The sequence below is a fragment of the Paramormyrops kingsleyae genome, chromosome 12 (genome assembly GCF_048594095.1).
Source record: "Paramormyrops kingsleyae isolate MSU_618 chromosome 12, PKINGS_0.4, whole genome shotgun sequence".
Lineage (NCBI taxonomy): Eukaryota > Metazoa > Chordata > Actinopteri > Osteoglossiformes > Mormyridae > Paramormyrops > Paramormyrops kingsleyae.
In genome coordinates, this window is record NC_132808.1 from 19,570,853 (window position 1) to 19,592,493 (window position 21,641).

The 21,641-nt window shown below is 48.1% G+C and overlaps 1 protein-coding gene across 1 annotated transcript in view; it reads right to left on the reverse strand.

The window, feature by feature from the left end:
• LOC111842639 (glucosidase 2 subunit beta-like) overlaps window positions 1-21,641 on the reverse strand; it is a 106,373-nt gene that overhangs the window by 21,469 nt on the left and 63,263 nt on the right. The window contains exons 11-12 of the mRNA XM_023809482.2: window positions 6,971-7,040; window positions 4,492-4,581 (exon numbers count right to left, since the gene is read on the reverse strand). Coding sequence (XP_023665250.1) covers window positions 4,492-4,581; window positions 6,971-7,040 — 160 coding nt within the window. The remainder of the gene's footprint in view (window positions 1-4,491; window positions 4,582-6,970; window positions 7,041-21,641) is intronic.

The following is a 21,641-nucleotide window of genomic DNA, read 5'->3' on the forward strand; positions in this document are numbered from 1 at the left end:
AACACAAAAACAATCACACAATGCAGACAAACAAACAACTTGACACAGACTCAAAGTCAGGCCTTTCCTACAGAGAATGTCAGTTTACGCTCCTACCGGTGACAACGGTGGCAACATTACAAGGGAGACAGTTTTCGAAATATGCTACCATCTTGCGAGTAATACAGGGAAATTTTGTTAACAAAAACGGTGAGATCAGACATCGACAGATGCCCACAAGTAGAGTGTCCACCTAGGTGAGACTTAACACAGACACATCTGCTCCCAAACTTGGAAAAAGAAGCCGAACCAAATTAGGTGTGGAGGAGCTAATGAGCATGCTTTACACCATTTTCTTCAGCGATCTAAAAATGACTCTGGGCACTGACATGTATGCACTTTCTGACTGCCTAACAGCGGAAGCTCCCTGTAAAAACTTAGGCGATAATTAGGTTCCGCGCATTATTCAAATGTGCCAACGTCACTGTAAATTACGAAGAATAGACATGAGGCTTATCTCCAAGGATCTATGCCAAAAATCAACTGCATGTGTACTGTAAAATGTAGCTTTCTATTACTTTTCCTCCCCATTTGGGGGGGGGATTTCAGAATAACATGTTGGCGGAATCTCAAGCACACGAACGGCTAAGCTTACTCTCCCCCATAATTTGTCAAGCAATCTAATAATGTGAAATACTTTAGCTAAACCAAAAAAAAAGCAGAAATAGTGGTTGTCAGAAGTCAAACACTTCCTACTTTTCATCAACTGCACCCTTATTTTCTCCTGTGACCTGTGATTAGGGAGCTTTGGGTAAAGTTCAGTCTCAGGTACACTGCCTACAGCAGGGGTCTGAGATCTCACGACTGATGAAACAGGGCCGTTAACCAGAGCTAAAGTGAGAGCCGCTTATTGGAAATCAGTAGTATAATCGGGCTGCATCAACCACGCTTTATTTAAACGGCGTCAATCAGCGGGTGGCGGCGGCTGTTGGAGAGCGGGGGATTAACGTGTCTCTTGACATGGAGGGAGCCTGTTTCGGGCAAAGCAGGCCGTTCCTGTGATGAGAGAGGAGACGAAGAAAAAGCGCTAACAAGAAGTACGATGGGAGAGAAGGTCAAAGGTCAAGTGTGGAGGCCGTGGGGTTGGCTGTCATCCAGACGGCAGCGAGGACCGGAGCCCATGCACGGGCACTGTGGCGGGCGGCTTACGGCGGGCGGCTTACGGCGGGCGGCCAAGTCCGCGAGCGGATGCAGAAATGAAGCGCGTCGTAGTGCTGAGGCCAGGGGAGGGGAGTAGCGGCAGGGTGACTCAACCGGCTGAAATTACAGCGAATCTGCGTGCAGACCAGACAACACGGGGGAAATCGCTCAAGCTGTTGCTGGACCCCAAGTCCTCGTTCACGCATGACACCCTGGGAAGAACCATCGCAGCTCAGAGAGCCACGCACCATGGCTGCTAAGAGACACAGGCCCGTATTTGCCTGTCCCGGGCAGCTTGGTAAGTAGCCGGGAACCAGGGGGTGTAATTACAAGCTGATAAAGGTGAACACCAAACCTCAGGCCTTTTCCTTTGAGCGACTGTGATGCAATGCCCTGCAGCCATCATTTTTTGGTAAAACGCTCGGCCGGTGAGACGACACACGCGTCTGCCCCCCTCCAAACGGGCTTCGTAAGCGCAGTCCTTCGGATGCGACGCTCCTTTAATAACTGGTGAGTCACCCGCCTCCCCCCCCCCGGCCCCCCGCTCCGATCGTCAGGGCCGACGCGTCTATGCTGACACAGGCCTTGCACAAATTGGCTCTGACTGGCCTGTTGGAGACAGCGGTGGCTTCCTGATGTAACTCGGGTTCTGATAACTCCCCCAGGGATGCGGCCGCGTGCCGCTCCTCTGGTGCCCTTACCGCATGCCCCTCTCAGCTGGCTTCGGTCCGAGCGAGCCGCTGAAGCGGGCAGAGTTTACCCGGCAGAGTTAGCCGAACGGGCACCGTGCTGTTGCCGTCACCGCATGGATGCCCACATGGAGACCGTAATGGATGTCATAAATATTCCGCCGGCATGGCTGTCTGTGACAAAACACATACATCAGGAGGAAGCTCAACAGCACACCGGGGCTACAGCAGAACCCTTCTGGAAATCGATAGAAGACCACAGATCCACATTAGCAATATTAATGACACTCTAATTCACTTCTGGCAGAAGAACTGCTTCAATTTTAGAGGCAGCACCTTGTGAGGGAGTCTAGACTCGTCCAGAGATGATCGCTACCTTTCATCTTCATCCAGGCCAATCGTTTACATCACTAATTACTTTATTTCTTCATTAGTATAATCCGCTGACAGGGTGTCATAGAAGACAGCTCCCCTGCTCTACGTTCTCACATCCTAATCTTAACGTTTTCTCAAACAACAGCTCCAGGGACAGTCCTGCTCTTGGTGAATACAGTCAGAATATATATTAAAATTAAAAAGCCACCCCCCCCCCCCAGTTCACACTTCCCAAACTGTGACAGCATTTCCAGCTAACCTCATATGAAAACAAACAATCAGGACAATCGGGTTACAAGCAAACAACATCAAAGAAACCTGGAATTAATCCCATACGCTATTTTGATTATACTTACTTAGCATCTAATTATAATATAGTAAATTGTTTGATTTTTTTTTTTTAATAAAAGCTTTTAAATTACCATATAATTGTGTGTAGGATATATGGGAGTTATGAAGGTGACAAATATAAACATTAATTGGATGAAAGATAAATAATAAAGAATATGACTAATGAAATGAAAAGACTAATTCTCAGATTAAAGTAATTATGATATCACTGGGCGATATCAGAGGTCACTTAAACAATACAAAAACAAAGGTACAACAGATCGCTCTGGGCGCATATTAAACAGGCAGCAGGCACTCAAACCGGAGTTCGTGTGTGCGGCGTCCCAGGGAGCACTAACCACAAAGCGCCTCTGGGTGGCGCCACATTCGAATGCGGCTGTCTGCTCTCAGGTGCCGTGGCACGTCAGGTTATAAATAGCGGCCGCAAATGCGATGGGGGGAGGGGGGGTGGTCTGATGGCCGGATCAAGAACGTGGCAGAGAGGGAGGGGGGGGGGGGGGGCAGAGAAGAGGAGGGAGGAGAAGGCTGAGAGGAAGTAAGAGGAAAACAAAGGACGCAGCCTCGTGGGCTGGGGCCCAGGGAGGGGGGCGATGGCGGGGAAGACAGTGGAGGACGTGGCAGGCGGGGAGTCTCTCGGCAAGATCTATGATGGCCGTTCTCACTCCCCCATCATGCTCCCTGCATCTCAGCATCTGCTCAGAGTCCTTCTGGAGAAGAAAGAGTCCGGCGCGGGGTGACAGTGACTGCACGGGGGGGGGGGGGGGGCAAGCAGGCAGACGGCACGCTCGCACTGGGCACCCCCAGGACAGACACGCCCGCACTAACTGAGATACGGAGGGCAAGACCATCCTTTCCAGGAAAGGGGTACGAATCCTGGGGGTCGGTCAGCTACCACCCAGAATGTTCCTGAGGTGGGGCCACGACCCGCTATGGTAGCACACCTGATCAGACTGAGGCGGCCCTACTCCCATGTTGGCCCGGCCTCCATGACTGCCCCACCCCATGAGCCTCCCCCCCCCCCCCCTTGCCATGCAGACGTATCAGCCCAGTCCGACAACCGCCCCCCCGGGGTCCGTGACGTCAGAGCCGGTGACCCGTGACGCCAGTGTAACCTTCATGCTTCTGGGCTCCCGGGCTCCTCGGCGCTCGGCCCGGGGGAGGGGGCTGGGAACGCCTTTGAGAAGTATCCGGGCGCCTGCCCTCCCCCGGCCCGGTGGGTGTTCCCCCCTCCCACCCTGACCGCCCCGCACGAAGGCACGGCAGCCTAATCTAAAAAGAAAAGCAAACACAGGGGGCGCCGATGGTGCCACAGCCCTCACACAAGCGGAAAATGAACAGAAAGAACACCCCCCCCCACCCCCCCCCCCGCAAAATGACAATATCTCCAGTGCCTTGGCCCAGTGTTCTGGCTGGAAATGTCTTTGAACAATGATGCAAGCTCGTGAAAATATCATTTGCACCTTACGTTCGCTGCTCAGTCGGACTACCAAGGACACCGGAGGAGCATTCATTAGGAGGATTTCACATCCCGCCGTTACGTGTGAATTTCCCGCGACTTAACAGCGGAGTTCGAACTTTAACGGCGTTTACGGGCGCGCGTCGGGAAGAGCGCTCGCGCGAAAAAGAATAAGTCAGGACGGGCCGCGGAAAATTACGGGAGCCCGCTTCTCCGTGATTTAAACCACAAAAGAAAAAAAAAAAAATGGGGAGACCATGAAAATGTTTTCATACGACCAGCGCTCCACTTACGACTGAGTGCTATTAACTGGACGGGTCACCCAAGTTCTGGAACAGTGGGCTCCGGTCTAGGCTGGCTGATGGAGCTTATGGCAAGCCTGTTACAACTTTTCATTGGCAAGAGGAGGAGGAGGACGAGGAGGAAGGAAAACAGACTCACTCGTAGACCACCAGCTGGAAACACTGTCCCTGCAGATAGAGGAACTCTCTGCTGGAGCCATAGTCTGTGGAGAGCACCTTCTCCAGGTTCCTGAAACGCAGGAGGACACAGCAGTCAGGTGACAAGCCAGGCACTCAAAGGCCGGCAGAAGCACAGTACGGTTAACCTTCATCTTCGAACAACCTAGAATGGCTTGATGCCTTAACAAGAGATTGGTTCTTTTGTCCTTCACAGAAATGTTTTATGACGTTATTTTTCTGTGCGCCTTTGAAGTGTAGGGCCTTGTTTATCCTCTGCAGAAAAATCTGCCTGGAAATTGGTGTAAGGCTACATTACGTCAGATTTTTACAATTTTACAGACGACCGAATCTGACAAGCGAGAGAATCGCTCGACATGAACTTGTCCTGACTGTTTGTTTTGCTCCGTCTCGTTTATTCATCACTTCATCGCTTACTCTGTGGTCATCTAGATATTTAACAGTAGACACATCAAAATAAAACGAATAAACCAAAGGACAAAGGTGCCTCCTCCTTTGTCCTCAGCCATAGTGGGTTGTTTAAGGAACAAAATTAGCATGTCTTCTCTGTAGGCAGAATGACACAGGAACCAAACACGGGAAAGTAAACCGCCTACTGAAGCAGCGAAGGTGAAGCAATCAGACACAGCCTAGGAACCTGCCAGAACAGGCTGGAACAGGCTGGGTCAGGCTGGATCAGGCCAGAACCTGCGGGAAAGGGCCGGACTCCCAACTTCGCTCGATGCTTCATGCGGATGCCACCCAAAATCTCTCAGTATAAACAATAGAGACAGGGGAAAGACTATTTATTTCTACCCATTTTGTGGAAACTAGTGAAGAGTACTGCCGGAAGATAAAGGCATACAGCAGAGCATCAGAGGCCTGGGGGGGGCGAGAAAATCAGAAATACTTTAACCCTGCCCCCGCCCTCTCGTGGCTAAAAAAATGCCAGAACGGAGCCCAATCTCTGCCTTTATTTTATGCATGAGGTGCTAGTTACCTAGTTTCATACTTCAAAGAATTACAGCCTTTTCGTAACTCATCACCCACATTATGGGGTCAGTTAATATTTAATATTTTAACTGCAATTTTTTTTTTTTTGCAAGAAACTAAAGCAGCCCCCACCCAAGTAACCCCCTCCCAAGGCTTTAATGAGGTGCAAGGCGACGTCTTATTGCTATGCGATGCCACCAATTATCTGCGGCAGGCAGAGAGCCGCTCCCGCTAATCAGAAATGAGGGAGCAGAAATACATCTCTGCTACGGAAGGGTCCATTTGCATATTTATGATGCAGAATTGCTAATGAGCTAAATGGGACGCCAGCGTGGGGGGTGGGGGGCTGGTGGCGTGAGGGGCATGCCCGGGTGACTCCATCCTTGGGGTCACGTGACGGGAGCTATCGCTAGCTGTCACCTGGGAACTTCTGCAGGGTCCGGGAGTGTGTGGGTGGGTGTTCTCTGAATGTGGGACCGCTTTAATCGTTCAGAGAAACACACACACACACAAGAGCAAAACCCGAGGCTTGCGTGCCATCTGTCACCCAGCAGACATGACCTCTGGCCCAATCAGGAGTCACTTACCAGGGGACCCCGGTGCAGAGGAGCGAGCTGGAGACCTGAGGCCATGCAGCCCATCCTAAAGGAGGGGCTGTACTCTCAGGTCACACGAGTTCAACAGTGTGCCACAATATTCATCCATATGGCCTGTAAAATCTGCACGTCAGGCACCAACTTTTGTATTTCATTCTAACACAGTGTTTCCCAATCCGGTCCTTGGAGACCTACAGCAAGTCCATGTTTTTCCTCCCTCCAAGCTCCCTGCCAGACAGTCCACATTTTTGCTCAAGCTGGGATCCCTGAGGACCGGATTGGGAAACATTGCCCTAACACCAACACAAAGCGCCGAGACGGAAACACGAAAATTAGGAAAAAGCAGATAGATGGTGCTTCCGTGGTCGAGTAGGAGGAGTGGTAGAGGCTGAATGGGCCCCCCCTCACTGCTCGGGGCCGCCAGGGGCCCCGTGTGTGTGTGGGTGTTTGAGCCAGCTGGCTGGCTGGCATGTGCGCTCTCCCGACTGGCCCATATCCACACTTCTAAATCGGACGCTGTTTTCTGCGTAAACAGTAACAGGACCGTAACAGTTTACAGCCCCGTGTCCAGAGCGGACACCAGGACCGAGCCCCCGGCGACGGGACCAATTCTGAGGGACACGTTTCAAAATAGAAAAGTACTTTAGAGAAGTATTTCACCAGAATGCCCCAGCACATCCCTGACTAAGACAAGGCAGGATGTTACCCGGCTTTCCACAGGAAGCCAACCTGCTGCCGGCCATTTTCCACAGCTCCTGCCCCTTCCGGGTCCTGCCAGAGGTGTGGGGGGGGGCAGGCGCGGCTATCCGAAAAGCAGGGCGAAGCTGAGCGACGCAGCTTCACCACCAAACACCTCTCCTCGGGGTCCCTCACCCGATCTCTGCTCTCGTGGTCTCCAAGGCCTCCTCCATCTCCTTCAGGTTTGCTTCGCCCTGTCTGGCAGCTAGAGGGAGACAGAGAGCGAAGAGCATGAGATGCCCCGCCGGGGGCATGGGGCGACTTCCAGGCAGGGCACGGAATTAGACAAGTTAATCCGCACCACTTAGACAGATTCTGCCTATAAGCATCACTTCCATGAGCTCTTTATGGGGCTAGTAAAAGGAGCATAAGTGTTCGTCTGTCTGCCTCATGCTTTCTTTTCTTATCCTACACAAAATCGGAATTCCAGGAAGCTCTCGCTTGCTTACGGCCATCATATTACATTTCAAGTGCACCCCCAGAAACCACTTCCCGCATAAATACCATGAGGACCGGAAGAGTTTATCACATTAACACCTGGCTGACACGGGAACCAGGCACCCAATGACACATCTGTGAAACGGGAGCGTATTTCACCATAGAATTACAGGTAAAATACTCACCTATAAATAATACATAACATTAACCAGAACTCGGAGAAAACAGAATGAGCTATAATGAGACCCGGTTTGGACCAGTTTGGTTCTCCAGGAAGGACGCCTCACACCCTGGGGAAGGATATGAAGATTTGGGTAAAACTGCAAAGCCAAGTATAGTCTGAGGGAAGAGTATAGCAGGATCTGTCACGGAGAAGCTTCTAAACGCACTACAACAGAGACACCTGCTAAATCAATGTTTCCCAGCCCGGTTCTCAGGGACCCAGAGACGGTCCCCGTTTTTTCTCCCTCCCAGCTCCCTGCCAGACAATACACATTTTTGCTCCCTCAAAAACATGGACTGTCTGTGGGTCCCCAAGGACCGAATTGGGAAAAACTGTGCTAAATACACTTGGGGCGATGCAGAGCTATATTGTGCAAATACTTATATGGCTTCTGACAAATGAAAGTGAAACCGAGGCTTTTGCATTACAGACGTTTGAAAAGTGCAGCAAAGTTTTCAGTTCAGTGATTTTGAAACAAACCAGTTTAAAGAGGTTTTTTCTTTAATTAAAAAAAGGTTTAAAAGCTGGATTTGAATCCTGTGACCGATGGGTCAGAGAGCTCTGTTGGGGGTGGGGGGGGGGGGGGGCTCAGCTGGTTAACCCCAGCAAACAATTCCCTGGCGGATGCAATTGGGGGGGGGGGGGATTGGGCTGGGGGGGGGCAGGGTGCTGCCCATGGCAACAATCTCACAGGCTGACACAGATACAGAGAGACAACAAACACACACACACACAGACACAAACTCCACCTGAAGCTAGGCTTGATAAGGCTGAACAGCTCCTTGAATCAAAGGGACAAACCCTTAGCCTACAGACTGTGTGAAAGTGTCAGGGGATGGGGGGTCCTTTATGCCATGTGCATTTTAAATCGTAGCTAAACCGCTGCTATCTTCTGCACATTCATCATTATTCGCTGTTGTCCTCCACTTATCATTACAGACAAGTGTGAGTGGTGCTCACAGAGATACAGACGCCCAAAGATCAGTTCCTCTTCCACATCCTCACGCCAGCGTCTGCCCCCACGTGGGGTAGCCGTCTGACCTGCGGCACGCGCCGGCAATCGGAGGAGACAGCGCCCCCTAAGGGCAAGGCGTAGCTACGGCCGCCTTTCACTGCCTGCTTCCTGCGTCCAGGAGATGCCCCCCCCCCCCAGGCGGCGATGGCACAGCTCTTTATTTAGCGGCGTTCGCACATTTCCCGGCAAAGTAAGGGGGGTGACTGATATGATAATGAGATGTTTACGGCACGCTGCTTAACGAACAATGGGGGAGGGGGGAGGAAACAACGTACGAGGGGCCCCCCGTCATTATTTACAACCACCAAGAACAACAACAACAGTATTTTAGCTGGCAACAGCAAAGTCCCCCCCCAGGAGACCAGCCAGCACAACAAAGTGCCAGGAATAGAGGGAGGATAATGGAGAGGAATCGCCTCTAACGGGATGCCACCACCGCGTTCGGCATAAACAACAGATGTTCACTGCTGCTATTTGATGGGCTTCTCCACAAGGCTGGTAATACCTCGTTTGGTTATATAAAACAGCAGCTGAAGTAGAGGGGCTTCCTAATACAGCTTTAACTATAGGGATCAGTGACCAATCGCATTTAACCCTCGCATCCCGCCCACTTTGGTCACCTGTATGTGCCCTCTTGGCAGGTTATTGGCTCTGTTAACGTGTCAATCAAGGCAGATCAGCAAAGCTCAAAAAAATACTACCGGCAAATCAAGCCCAGGTGTCAAAAGGCAAGCAGATGCATGCTGGGTGCGCAGCTCCCTAACGACTCCATCCATCACAACGTTAGCGACGAGCAAGAGTGTAAACCTGCAGAGTCCTGTCAGAGCTGACGCAAGTGGAGTCTCTCTTTATCGCCAAACTCCTCCGACAAACGGAGCGTCTTTTTATAGAGACTGAGATACCTCTCAGCTCAGAACCCATTGTCTGGCGAAGCAAAGCTATGCTGTCACTCTGTCACACCACACACAATACCACCGCTAATTTTAATTGTCTAATATATAAAAATATCACAGCGTTAAATTATCTACATGGCAAATGCTTCATCTCGTTTGACTCTTCTCTCTTCCGTTATTTATGAACTCAATTCTAAAGGGACCAAGCAGTTATAAAAATTAATAACCTCTAAAGTGCGACTCTTTCAGAAAATCTTTCAAACAGCAGATGCTTACCAAGGCGCACAGTAGCTGGTTTGCAAATTAAGCACAAAAGAAATGTTCCATGAGGCGAAACTACGCAAAAGAATGAATGGGTTTCTTAGATACCTCAACATCCACCGGTGACAGAGACAAAACTAACGGAACCAGCACAATGTTCACAGGCGTGCCACGGGGTTCCGACGCTATTTAAATACGATAAGCGATAAATTCTGCTTTCCATCATGCAAATAAATACCGGCAACTTCGGGAACGCAAAGCAGTTCTACGTCAGAACGTTACATAGTCGGCATCAGACATGGGGAAAAAAGGTCGCTTGAGATGCTGATAATAATAATAACGACGATAATAATAAAAACAACAGGGAAGCAGCTGCCCCGGTGCTTGTACCACTGAGAACAAAACCTCATTAGAAGAATTCCACCCCGGACTCGGTGAGCAGCACCCGTCCTGGCCGGATTCGGGACACGGGGCCGGTGGCCGGCGTCGAGATCCCACATCAGGTGAAGCCACTCTGCTTCAAGGACTCCCAGGGATCCCACACTCAAGGAGAGAGCTGCAAGGGGCTCATTCCTATGCGCCACAGGTAACACAATGCTCTGTGTCTAACATTTCAAATTGCTAATTTGAAAAAAAAGAAAGAAAGAAAAAAAAAAAACCCAAAACAGAAGCATTAATTAGCATTCCCCAGCCGAGGATTTGACGTAGGAAGGGGCGAGCGGGGATCTCCCCACCTTATTTAATGGACGGCTTTAATCTTCTAGCAGCTTATCATTTTTAGCAGCGTGGGATGGTATCCAGTAGGGCCTGGCCGGGTCTTCTTTCTGCCCCCAGCTACCCGAGAGACACATTTTATCATTTATAACGTAGCTACAGAACTGGGGGCGAGTGAGTGTGGGGTCTTTCTGTTATACACCCACAAATAAACCAGTTCCTTCACTCACACGCCTACAAAAAGGAGCAGCACACAGACCACGTGTGCTGCTGCTCTTACTCTGACATTCTACATATTAAGGGGGGGTCGTTTCTGCCCTCATTGAATGGCAAACTCTTTAAGCAGCATTGACGGAGCAGAGAGACTACGCAAATTACAAAAAAAGACGGACACGTCATTTCCGCCCGTCATTCTCCTCTTAGGTGTTATCGACTCGCCTCCCGTTGACAGCATTCAGGCTCACAGAGAGCTCCAGCACGAGAGAAGCTGCTGAAAGCGTGTGATACAGAACCAGGGACAGTTTCACTAGTATGTGCAGTTCTGCAGTGTGTGCGCCATTTTCAAACGGAAACACTTCCAAAGAGCATGCAGGCCAGAGGAGAGGATTCAGTTCAGGGATATGGACAGATCAGTCAGCACACGTGACTACTGAGAGTATGATTCAGGACCATGGATAGCTGCTTCAGAATACACGGCTCTACTGAGTAATTCAGCGCCATGGATACATCTAGTAGGATTTACAGAGCTGTTTAGAGCAGTGGTGGGCAATCTTTTCCGCAAAGGGCCGGTGTGTATGCAGGTTTTCAGGATAAGCTTTAGGTCAGCTGTTTAAACCCAGGTGTGAGGACTCTTCAGCCATTCAGTCCTCTAATTAGTAATCTAGTTAGGAAATTGCAGCGAAAATCTGCATACACAGCGGCCCTTTGCGGATAAGACTGCCCACCCCTGGATTAGAGGATGGAATTCAGGACCAAGGAAAGTCACATGGTAAGTTTGATTATGATCAGTGCAATTCAGGACCAAGGACAGTACCGTCAGAGTGCGGTCCTGCTGAGTGGGTTGAATTCAGGACCAAGGTCAGCTCCACCAATACACTTGATTCTGCAGAGTGTGATTCAGAACCAAGGAGAGCTTCTGCAGTGCACATGATTCTGTTCAGGGGAGTCAAATTCAGACCCGAGGACAGTTCCATGGTACATGAGATTCTGCCGAGTGTGATTCAGACCCGAGGACAGTTCCATCAGAACAAGAGGTCTGGTTCTGAGAGTGACTCAGCACCATGGCCAGCTTCTGGAACACCAACAGCTCCAAATGCGTGTTTAGAAAGAGTGCGGCTTCAAGATAGTAGCGTGATCCCATTGTCAGTGCTTCAGAGCAGCTTCAGAGCAGCTTCCGAGGTGCACTGCAGTATTGCTGACAGGTTCATCAGCGAGCGCAGATCGTCTGCAACACGGCTTCAGATTCACAGAGAGTTCCAGCTACAGCAGCCTGCAGTCAGCCGTAAAAAAAAAAAAAAACGCTTTCAGCAAGACAACCGACTTCAACCGCGAATCCAGGCCCCTTGACTGAGGAGCACGTCCACTACAGTGCACTATAGCCAGCTGAAGCATCACTCGCTCCAGACCATTTCAAGGGCCAGGACATGAAAGCTGTCCAACACACCCGGACATCCAATTATAAGAGCATCTGAATGCTCCTTTGCACCCAGTTAAATCACCCCGTGGCACTGACACAAAGAAATAAAAGAACCTTGGTATAATGAGAGTCGCTCCAGTGTCAAACGGGTAATAAGAGCCAGCTAATAGCTAATGTTTCCCCATTCAGAAAAGCAGGAGAGATTCCACTCCCTGGCATATTAGCTAATGCATCAGCCGCAGCTCCTTGAAGGAACAGCTGACCCTTCAGTGACGGCCTCTTATGTATTCTTTTTCCCCGTCTCCAAATTTGCCTTAAACCCCCCCGCCAGTAACTGCGAAGCCCTTTCGTTATCAATATCTGAGCACTTTCGGCCTCACAATGCATGCGGTTTCGGAACTCCCCGGACCAAAAACATTCCTGCCTCGGTTCCTAGCACAGTCGCTGTCAGTGTCGATTTATGGTTTAGGAGGGCTGTCATATCCTGGCCGGGCCACATTACTCTGAGAAGCTAGCGGCCGCACGGTTAGCGCAGAGCTACAGCCGGGCGCGACGAGGCAGCTGCCGCATCACATGCGGCTCCATCTCTAGCCGTAGTGTCGTTGCTGGGAGATGTTATATGTGGCTGGGAGATGTTATATGTCGCTGGGAGATGTTATATGTCGCTGGGAGATGTTATATGTAATCTTCACAACACATTTGCATAATTAGGATGACAAACAGACGTAGCTTTCCTAAAGTTTGCACAAATCAACAGCTCTTCCCAGCAAACCATGGTGAGATACTGAATACCAGAATGCTTAATGTTTTACATCAAAAGTCAAGATATATAACTTACGAACCTCATCAGCATTGAAAAGAATTTTGTGTTAAAATATAAGGGAATACTCAGCACACGTTTCAAAGACATGTGACTGTATTTATTTACTGACAATTGAAGAGCAAATATCCAAAACTCAATCCACGGGATACATTTGAGACAATTTAACGGTAGTTCTTCGTTGAATTACCTGTGTGAGTTTTAGTTCCCGATACTGTAATGTATGGTGAGAAAGCCTTACTTTAGGTCATTGGCAGTGTAATGGACTGAGCGAGTTGTGAAAATCTGCTCTTCAATTCCCCGAAAAGCATCCTCATTCTTCACTCCAAGTCTCACAAAAAATATCTAGAAAAGTAAATGCATAAATAATAGTAATTGTTATGAGGATTAATAGAGCACTGAGCCAGCAGTGACGCTGTGAGCCTGAAGGGGGCGTCACCCACCTGCATGCACACATACACAAACACACACAGAACACCAGTACAGCCTAAGCGGCTCCCACAGCTCTGCGTTTTTACACGTCCGTCTGTTAATTATTACCGAAGGTAACAGGTGCCCAGAACGATCTGACTGCAGTGGCCTGAAAATGGGGGGCGGCTCCGGGCTTTGGGGGGCGCTGTTAAAAATAACACGTGTAATATCCTGCCCGTGTAACTCGCTTCCTATGTGGGCATGGGTGACAGATGACCAGTTAAAAAAGACACGGGACCCTTTGTTCAACGACGCCAAAAAGCGTGCCGCGGAGGAGCCGGCAAGGAGACAGTCTGCGGGGCGGACGGCGATCCGGCGGAAGAGGCAGGTGTGGCGGATGCACACACGGCGGTAATCGCATGTGTTTCCAAACAGGTACGCCTTTTATCTCCGCTATATATAGGAGTGCAATCACCAGAAATGCATTACTGGGAGCCCACGGTTCTTTCATATCATATCGCTCCTTCAGAGGTAAAGGGGATTAAAAAAAAAACAAGAAAGATATCTAATGGACTGAGGGCTTTGTACTCTCTCCTCACCAGTGTCTACTTCAGGATCTGTACCTCCGAAACCCCCATGGGGGGGAGGGACAGTTTGAGACTGCACCCCCCCGCCGGCGAGTTCCCCCTTGCATCTGAATCCATGTTCACAACTCCGTTTCAAAGCAAGATCACACACACACACATATGTACTAATGCTAAGACTAATGCACGCGCACACACACACACACGCGCGCACGCACGCACACACACACACACACACATGCATATGAAGTAATACCAACACTAATGTGCACGCGCACACACACACACACACACACGCATATGAAGTAATACCAACACTAATGTGCACGCGCACACACACACACACACACACACGCATATGAAGTAATACCAACACTAATGTGCACGCGCACACACACACACACACACACACACACACACACACACGCACACACACACGCACACACACGCACATGCGCACACACACACACACACACACACACGCACGCACACACACACACACACACACACACACACACACACACACACACACGCACATGCGCACGCACACACACACACACGCACACACACACACACACACACACACACACACACGCACGCACGCACACACACACACACACAAATGCTCGTGTACACAGCTGAGGGGGACGTTTTACCTTCTCAGGAGACAGCGAGCGTGATGGAAAAATATCAATCACACACATCGAGCCTTGTGACCAATTAATTATTCATATGAACTTAATTAACCTACTCCCTCAGCTGGGGCCCCCGAACATCCCCCCCAAAGTGGAAAATTACGCCGAGCTCTTAGCGTGGGTATAGTGGGAGATGGGCAGCAGCCGCGTGGGGATGCAGGGTGCTGATATAGATGTTTGGAGCCTCCCCAAATTCCCCACCATTGAAATCTCATAATCGACAGCAGTTCCTGACTTGGAAATGAGAGAAGGGTTTGCTTAACAGAGCGAGTGTAGGTGTAAGTGCGTACGTGTGCGTACGTGTGCGTAAGTGTGCGTACGGGTGCGTACGTGTGCTGGGCACAGGATTTAAAAAGGAAACTACCTGACATTCTAGCGAGCTTAAAGGCTTAAAGGTAGTAACCTAATGATTCTGACGGCCAGCATAAAGATCTTCAGTCTTTGGTCAAAGAGGCGGTTCTTTCCCCCCAAAATTTTCGCCCGGAGACCCGAGTCCTAAGGTGAGGCAGTGGGGGCCTCATCCGTGCCAAGAAGCCCAGCGCGTGTGCGGGGAAATAAATAAAGAAAAGCGAGCGCCTCTCACTTTGCCTAACACAAACACATTCCCAGATGGTCCCCGGCTCCGCGCGAGAGGCAGAGCCCGCAGTGGTGCGATTTTAACACAGACACGTCGACACGGCGACGGGCTGCCTGCCTCCCTGCCAGCACGGCCCCCAGGACACACGGGAGCTCGCACCCGTCACCCGAGAGCGGAATGAAATAAAAAAATTAAGCTCGGCTGAGGACCGATGAAGTGCCAACAAGCCTGATTAGCTCAACCATCCGTAAAGAAAGGAAGAACAGCACCGATTAAACTGTCAGTGCACTGGAAACTTAGGGAAAGCTAAAAAGACTTCAAAAAGAAAATATTGGCAGGAAAAGTGTCGATGAGTCACTGATACCTACTTTATTTAAACAACAGTCTATTAGCTATTAGATCTGTTTTGACATCTGCTACAGGAAGCCGTTTGCCTTCCCACTGCTGCCTGACCAGAGGGTGAGCTGAGATTTTTTTTTTTTACCCCCTGGATATCTTAAGCACAATAGATGACTGTCCCTCAGTCCAGTCCTCGGGGACCCGAAGGACAATCCGTGATTTTGCTCCCTCCCAGCTGCTGCTAGGGACCAAAAACATGGCTCTTCTGGCAGGGAGCAAAAATGTGAAACGTCTGGGAGACCCTGAGGAGCGGATTGGGAAACACCGCAATAGGTAATGTGCCTTTAAAAAGGAAAAAGAAAAAAAAGGGATCCCATTAGGAGGACATTATCAAAAGGTAAAAGGTTCAACAGCCCATTTCATCACAGTCTTTTTTGGTTAAATGTAATCGCAATTACTTCCATGCATCAACTAGGTGCCCCAGCAGACACATGGCCATACATTGCGGACTGATGCTACGCCAGTCATGTTCCGGCCGCTCACGTCGAGACCTAACAAGCCGCTCCCTTCAGATTCGCTGTCTCCTTCCTGCGTCGAGCGCTAAATGATCGACTCCCCGAGAGATTCTGCCAGAAGGTAATAATGGGATATTGGGGTAGTATCCACACACACGGCAGGTCATACATGTACATGGACACTAACGCAGTAGTATCCACATAAACTGCAGGCTATATATGTACATATGACACTAATGTAGTAGTATCCACACACACGGCAGGTCATACATGTACATATGACGCTAACGTAGTAGTATCCACACACACGGCAGGTCATACATGTACATGGACACTAACGTAGTAGTATCCACATAAACTGCAGGCTATATATGTACATATGACACTAATGTAGTAGTATCCACACACACGGCAGGTCATACATGTACATATGACACTAATGTAGTAGTATCCACACACACGGCAGGTCATACATGTACATATGACACTAATGTAGTAGTATCCACACACACGGCAGGTCATACATGTACATATGACACTAACGTAGTAGTATCCACATACACTGCAGGACATACATGTACATATGACACTAACATAGTAGTATCCACACACACGGCAGGTCATACATGTACATGGACACTAACGTAGTAGTATCCACACACACTGCAGGCTATATATGTACGTATGACACTAATGTAGTAGTATCCACACACACTGCAGGACATACATGTACATATGACACTAACGTAGTAGTATCCACACACACTGCAGGACATACATGTACATATGACACTAATGTAGTAGTATCCACACACACTGCAGGACATGCATGTACATATGACACTAACGTAGTAGTATCCACACACACTGCAGGACATACATGTACATATGACACTAATGTAGTAGTATCCACACACACTGCAGGACATACATGTACATATGACACTAACGTAGTAGTATCCACACACACTGCAGGACATACATGTACATATGACACTAACGTAGTAGTATCCACACACACTGCAGGACATACATGTACATATGACACTAATGTAGTAGTATCCACACACACTGCAGGACATGCATGTACATATGACACTAACGTAGTAGTATCCACACACACTGCAGGACATACATGTACATATGACACTAACGTAGTAGTATCCACACACACTGCAGGACATACATGTACATATGACACTAATGTAGTAGTATCCACACACACTGCAGGACATGCATGTACATATGACACTAATGTAGTAGTATCCACACACACTGCAGGACATACATGTACATATGACACTAACGTAGTAGTATCCACACACACTGCAGGACATACATGTACATATGACACTAATGTAGTAGTATCCACACACACTGCAGGACATGCATGTACATATGACACTAACGTAGTAGTATCCACATACACTGCAGGACATACATGTACATATGACACTAACATAGTGGTATCCACACACACGGCAGGTCATACATGTACATATGACACTAACGTAGTAGTATCCACACACACGGCAGGTCATACATGTACAAATGACACTAATGTAGTAGTATCCACACACACGGCAGGACATACATGTACATATGACACTAACGTAGTAGTATCCACACACACGGCAGGACATACATGTACATATGACACTAACGTAGTAGTATCCACACACACGGCAGGACATACATGTACAAATGACACTAACGTAGTAGTATCCACACACACGGCAGGACATACATGTACATATGACACTAATGTAGTAGTATCCACACACACGGCAGGACATATATGTACATATGACACTAATGTAGTAGTATCCACACACGGCAGGTCATACATGTACATATGACACTAACGTAGTAGTATCCACACACACGGCAGGTCATACATGTACATATGACACTAATGTAGTAGTATCCACACACACTGCAGGACATGCATGTACATATGACACTAATGTAGTAGTATCCACACACACTGCAGGACATGCATGTACATATGACACTAACGTAGTAGTATCCACACACACTGCAGGACATACATGTACATATGACACTAACGTAGTAGTATCCACACACACTGCAGGACATACATGTACATATGACACTAATGTAGTAGTATCCACACACACTGCAGGACATGCATGTACATATGACACTAATGTAGTAGTATCCACACACACTGCAGGACATACATGTACATATGACACTAACGTAGTAGTATCCACACACACTGCAGGACATACATGTACATATGACACTAATGTAGTAGTATCCACACACACTGCAGGACATGCATGTACATATGACACTAACGTAGTAGTATCCACATACACTGCAGGACATACATGTACATATGACACTAACATAGTAGTATCCACACACACGGCAGGTCATACATGTACATATGACACTAACGTAGTAGTATCCACACACACGGCAGGTCATACATGTACAAATGACACTAATGTAGTAGTATCCACACACACGGCAGGACATACATGTACATATGACACTAACGTAGTAGTATCCACACACACGGCAGGACATACATGTACATATGACACTAACGTAGTAGTATCCACACACACGGCAGGACATATATGTACATATGACACTAATGTAGTAGTATCCACACACGGCAGGTCATACATGTACATATGACACTAACGTAGTAGTATCCACACACACGGCAGGTCATACATGTACATATGACACTAACGTAGTAGTATCCACATACACTGCAGGACATACATGTACATATGACACTAATGTAGTAGTATCCACACACACGGCAGGTCATACATGTACATATGACACTAACGTAGTAGTATCCACACACACGGCAGGTCATACATGTACATATGACACTAATGTAGTAGTATCCACACACACGGCAGGTCATACATGTACATATGACACTAACGTAGTAGTATCCACACACACGGCAGGTCATACATGTACATATGACACTAACGTAGTAGTATCCACACACACTGCAGGACATAACACTGCAGGACATGTACATATGACATTACATAGCAGTATGCACACACGGCAGGTGTGTGGATTATTTTCTAACCCTTTTTACAAATCTTTACAAGGGATGCCAATAAGGTCACTGTACATGAACAACTGCATCTATGGATAGGGCTACATTCACTGTACATACACGTGACACTAATGTAGCTTATCCATACACACAGTTGGTCATATATGTATACATGACACTAATGCAGTGGTATACATACACATTTCCAGTCATTTGTACCCTGTCATCTGAACCTCACCAATCTGATGGTCTCATGAAAATATAATTTGTTGACACACTTTCCAAAGCTCTGCCTGTGTAGTTTTATTGTTTGCAAAACGGCAGATAAAAGATTGTCTAATAGTATCACACACCGCTCTCTCATATGTTCAGACCCTCTCCCAAGAATGGATTTCAGATGTATGTTTACCCTAGAGCTGCTACATTTCTCGAATGAGTGAGTAAAGGCAAACGTTATTGAACACACTGGAGAGAGTGCATTTATGACCGCATACATGAACATACTCCATGATACATTCAATACTGTTGACATTTACAGAAATTGATTTTTCTTCTTTTTTGAGTGCATTTGTTTGAACATATACTGCAATGACTGTAATCCCATTTTAATTAGAAAGATGTAGCATGCATACAAAACTCACAAGGTTTATTCCCCGCAGTGATGCCACGCTGGCAAGGAATCAATCACTAAGGCTGCAGTTGCCATGGAAACCGATGGCTCCGGCGCCGTCATCTAAGTGGTAAATGATTGCCGGTGTAACTCGTAGCTGGATGAGCACGGCGAGTTTCATCTCGTCTCGTCTCCAGTACCGGTGCCAGAGAGTTAATTAAAAGCAGTGAACATGAAATAAATCTGAATGTGAAAAGAAATGAAACAGGCAACGCAAATTGAATTCCCCCGTTCTGTGGGGTTGGGGGGGGGGGGGGTAACACGGGGCCGATGGAGACCCAACACATCTCCCATCCTGGCTTCCAATTCCCCCCCCCCTCTGCCCTACACCCCCACAAAGGTGTTTCTTTACATAACAGGAAGTCCCACCTCCAGCTCCCTACCAAGTGCACTTCCAGACAAGTGTTCCCTCTCCTAGGGCACTTGGGCTCCTGCTACACCTACCACTTGTTGACCGCATACCAAAGAGCATCGTTCCACAGACCCCACAACCTCTATCAGTATTGTTTATAGCAAAAATACACAATTATTTCATTGAAAACCAAACAAACAAAACTAAATCATCAGTACCTTGAAGGCTTAGCGATGGACAGCTGAAGGCAGCACTACACTAACGGAATTTGCAGCCAAATATTTAATTGTTATATTTAAGTACTGAAGTACAACCACCCACAGCCTTACCCCATGCCGCTAGCTGGACAACATATTTTCCGGAAAAAGAACACCTTGTGTCACCTGGATGCTTCGAAAATACATATCACGCACACACACGATTAAGAAAAGTCTGCCTGCACTATTTATTCCTGCACGGCGTGTTGTCGTGCACTTTACCTGACAGGACAGGAGGACAAGCATTTAGTTAGCAGGCAGGCTTTCACGGGCCTCCAGTGGATATTTTCCATTTTCCGGGCGCCAGAGAGCATCTACCTCGCAGTGCTCTCTCCTGCTCGGCCTGCCCATCTGCCATCTCTCTCACGGTGGCCCACCGGGGGCCAGGACGGGGTCCTAAACCAGCCTGCCCCCCCTTCCACAGCCCCAGCTCCCTCCCCAATTAAAAACCTGCAGGCAGCAGCCAGGCAGCAGGCCCAGGCAGCCCTACAGATGGCTCTGTGTGCAGATTTTACCCATAAGACCCTGCGCACCCCTCAGTCACCTGCACCCCTCCTGAGTCCCTCCTTTGCAAAACCTGCTTAGGTCACATTCACACACACACACACACACACTCTCTCTCTCTCACTCACACACACACACACACACACTCTCTCTCTCACTCACACACACACACAGATTAAGTATCTATATCTTTGTGGAGACTCTCCATTCATTTCTCTGAGCATAACCTTATCCCCAACAATGACAACCCTAACCCCTACCCAGCCCTAACCTTAACCATAAGTAACTAAACAGGATACAAAACTTTTGGGCATTTATAGTTAATATTTTATATACATATATAAAAAAAAATTCCCCTTGTGGGGTCCAGAACAAATGTAACCATAAGGTCAAAATAATTACACACACACACACACACACACACACACACATATATATATATATATAGAAACACACACACATATATACACACACACACACACACACATATATACACACACACACACACACACATATATATATATATATATAAACACACACACATATATATATATATATATATATATATACACACACATACACACAAAACCAACTGACCACCCAACACTGGGGACACACACACTCCCCTCTAACCAGCATAATTAGAAAGAACCTGAAAGTTTCTCCTTAAACACAATGCTGCCAAATGCACTAATCATTCTAAAAAGCCAGTCAAACGCTGGCAAAGGGGGGGGGGGGGAGACTTAAATTCAGCTGAGAGAAAAGGTACATGAAAGAATATGCAGCCATCTGAATGTCCATGGACAGAATAACTGATAAAAGGGACAAGTGGTGATTAATG